The 2,500-nt window shown below is 43.5% G+C and overlaps 1 protein-coding gene across 7 annotated transcripts in view; it reads right to left on the bottom strand.

Annotated features, from left to right (window-relative positions):
- The window catches only part of LOC142923255 (uncharacterized), a 65,737-nt gene that overhangs the window by 46,849 nt on the left and 16,388 nt on the right, over nucleotides 1–2,500 (bottom strand). For 6 of the 7 annotated variants that reach the window (XM_076064264.1, XM_076064266.1, XM_076064265.1 and 3 more), the window contains one exon: nucleotides 113–220. In XM_076064264.1, coding sequence (XP_075920379.1) covers nucleotides 113–220 — 108 coding nt within the window. The other variant, XM_076064269.1, reaches the window with a different exon arrangement.

Raw genomic sequence — 2,500 nt, 5'->3', positions numbered from 1 at the left:
TGTCCCAGCATGCACCACAAATGTCTGCTTCTTCAGCTGACGGCTAGTGATGGTGGTGATGGTGGTGATGATGGTACGTGATAATGATGTTGGTGGTACGTGATGTTGGTACCTCCATGAAGTACATGTCCCCGTCCGTGTCTGTCCCAGAATGCACCACAAACGTCTGCTTCTTCAGCTGACGGCTGGGTCGTTGTTTCAGTCGCACGCAGCGCGAACTCTGCAACACAAACACGGCGACTACCTCATCAACTACCTCATCAACTACCTCATCAACTACCTCATCAACTACCTCATTAACTACCTCCTCAACTACCTCGTCAACTACCTCATCAACTACCTCATCAACTACCTAACTACCACGGTGACTACCTCATTAACTACCTCGTTAACTACCTCGTCAACTACCTCATCAACTACTTCAACTACCTCATCAACTACCTCATCAACTACCTCGTCAACTACCTCATCAACTACCTCATCAACTACCTAACTACCTCATCAACTACCTCGTCAACTACCTCATCAACTACCTCATCAACTACCTAACTACCTCGTCAACTACCTCATCAACTACCTCATTAACTACCTAACTACCTCATCAACTACCTCATCAACTACCTCGTCAACTACCTCCTCAGCTACCTCATCAACTACCTCGTTAACTACCTCATTAACTACCTCATTAACTACCTCATTAACTACCTCATCAACTACCTCATTAACTACCTCATCAACTACCTCAACTACCACGGTGACTACCTCATCAACTACCTCATCAACTACCTCATCAACTACCTCGTTAACTACCTCCTCAGCTACCTCATCAACTACCTCGTTAACTACCTCATTAACTACCTCATCAACTACCTCATCAACTACCTCATTAACTACCTCATCAACTACCTCAACTACCACGGTGACTACCTCATCAACTACCTCATTAACTACCTCATCAACTACCTCGTTAACTACCTCATCAACTACCTCGTCAACTACCTCATCAACTACCTCATTAACTACCTCATTAACTACCTCCTCAACTACCTCGTTAACTACCTCATCAACAACCTCATTAACTACCTAACTACCTCATCAACTACCTCGTCAACTACCTCATCAACTACCTCATCAACAACCTCATTAACTACCTAACTACCTCATCAACTACCTCATCAACTACCTCATTAACTACCTCATTAACTACCTGACTACCTCATTAACTACCTCATTAACTACCTCATTAACTACCTCAACTACCACGGTGACTACCTCATCAACTACCTCCTCAACTACCACAGTGACTACCTCATTAACTACCTCATCAACTACCTCCTCAACTACCTCGTCAACTACCTCATCAACTACCTCATTAACTAAACTACCTCATCAACTACTTCAACTACCTCGTTAACTACCTCATCAACTACCTCGTTAACTACCTCCTCAGCTACCTCATCAACTACCTCGTCAACTACCTCATCAACTACCTCATTAACTAAACTACCTCATCAACTACTTCAACTACCTCGTTAACTACCTCCTTAACTACCTCCTCAACTACCACGGTGACTACCTCATCAACTACCTCGTTAACTACCTCATTAACTACCTCCTCAACTACCACGGTGACTACCTCATCAACTACCTCGTTAACTACCTCATTAACTACCTCCTCAACTACCACGGTGACTACCTCATTAACTACCTCCTCAACTACCACGGTGACTACCTCATTAACTACCTCATCAACTACCTCATCAACTACCTCATCAACTAGCTAACTACCTAATTAACTACCTCATTAACTACCTCATCAACTACCTCCTCAACTACCTAACTACCACGGCGACTACCTCATCAACTACCTCATCAACTACCTCATCAACTACCTCAACTACCACGGTGACTACCTCATCAACCACCTCATTAACTACCTCATCAACTACCTCATCAACTACCTCGTTAACTACCTCATTAACTACCTCATTAACTACCACGTTAACTACCTCAACTACCACGGTGACTACCTCATCAACCACCTCATTTACTACCTCATCAACTACCACATCAACTACCTCATCAACTACCTCGTTAACTACCTCATTAACTACCTCATTAACTACCTCGTTAACTACCTCAACTACCACGGTGACTACCTCATCAACTACCTCCTCAGCTACCTCATCAACTACCTCGTTAACTACCTCATCAACTACCTCATCAACTACCTCATCAACTACCTCGTCAACTACCTCGTTAACTATCTCATTAACTACCTCATTAACTACCTCAACTACCACGGTGACTACCTCATCAACTACCTCATTAACTACCTCATTAACTACCTGACTACCTCATTAACTACCTCATCAACTACCTCATTAACTACCTCAACTACCACGGTGACTACCTCATCAACTACCTCCTCAACTACCACAGTGACTACCTCATTAACTACCTCCTCAACTACCTCCTCAACTACCTCGTCAACTACCTC

Source organism: Petromyzon marinus, unplaced genomic scaffold, assembly GCF_048934315.1.
Source record: "Petromyzon marinus isolate PM22_M1 ecotype Great Lakes invasive population unplaced genomic scaffold, UKy_Petmar_22M1.pri1.0 PM_Scaffold_369, whole genome shotgun sequence".
In the NCBI taxonomy this organism is placed as follows: Eukaryota; Metazoa; Chordata; class Hyperoartia; order Petromyzontiformes; family Petromyzontidae; genus Petromyzon; species Petromyzon marinus.
The sequence above is the reverse complement of the archived record's forward strand: the minus strand, read 5'-3'. Positions and strand labels throughout refer to the sequence as shown.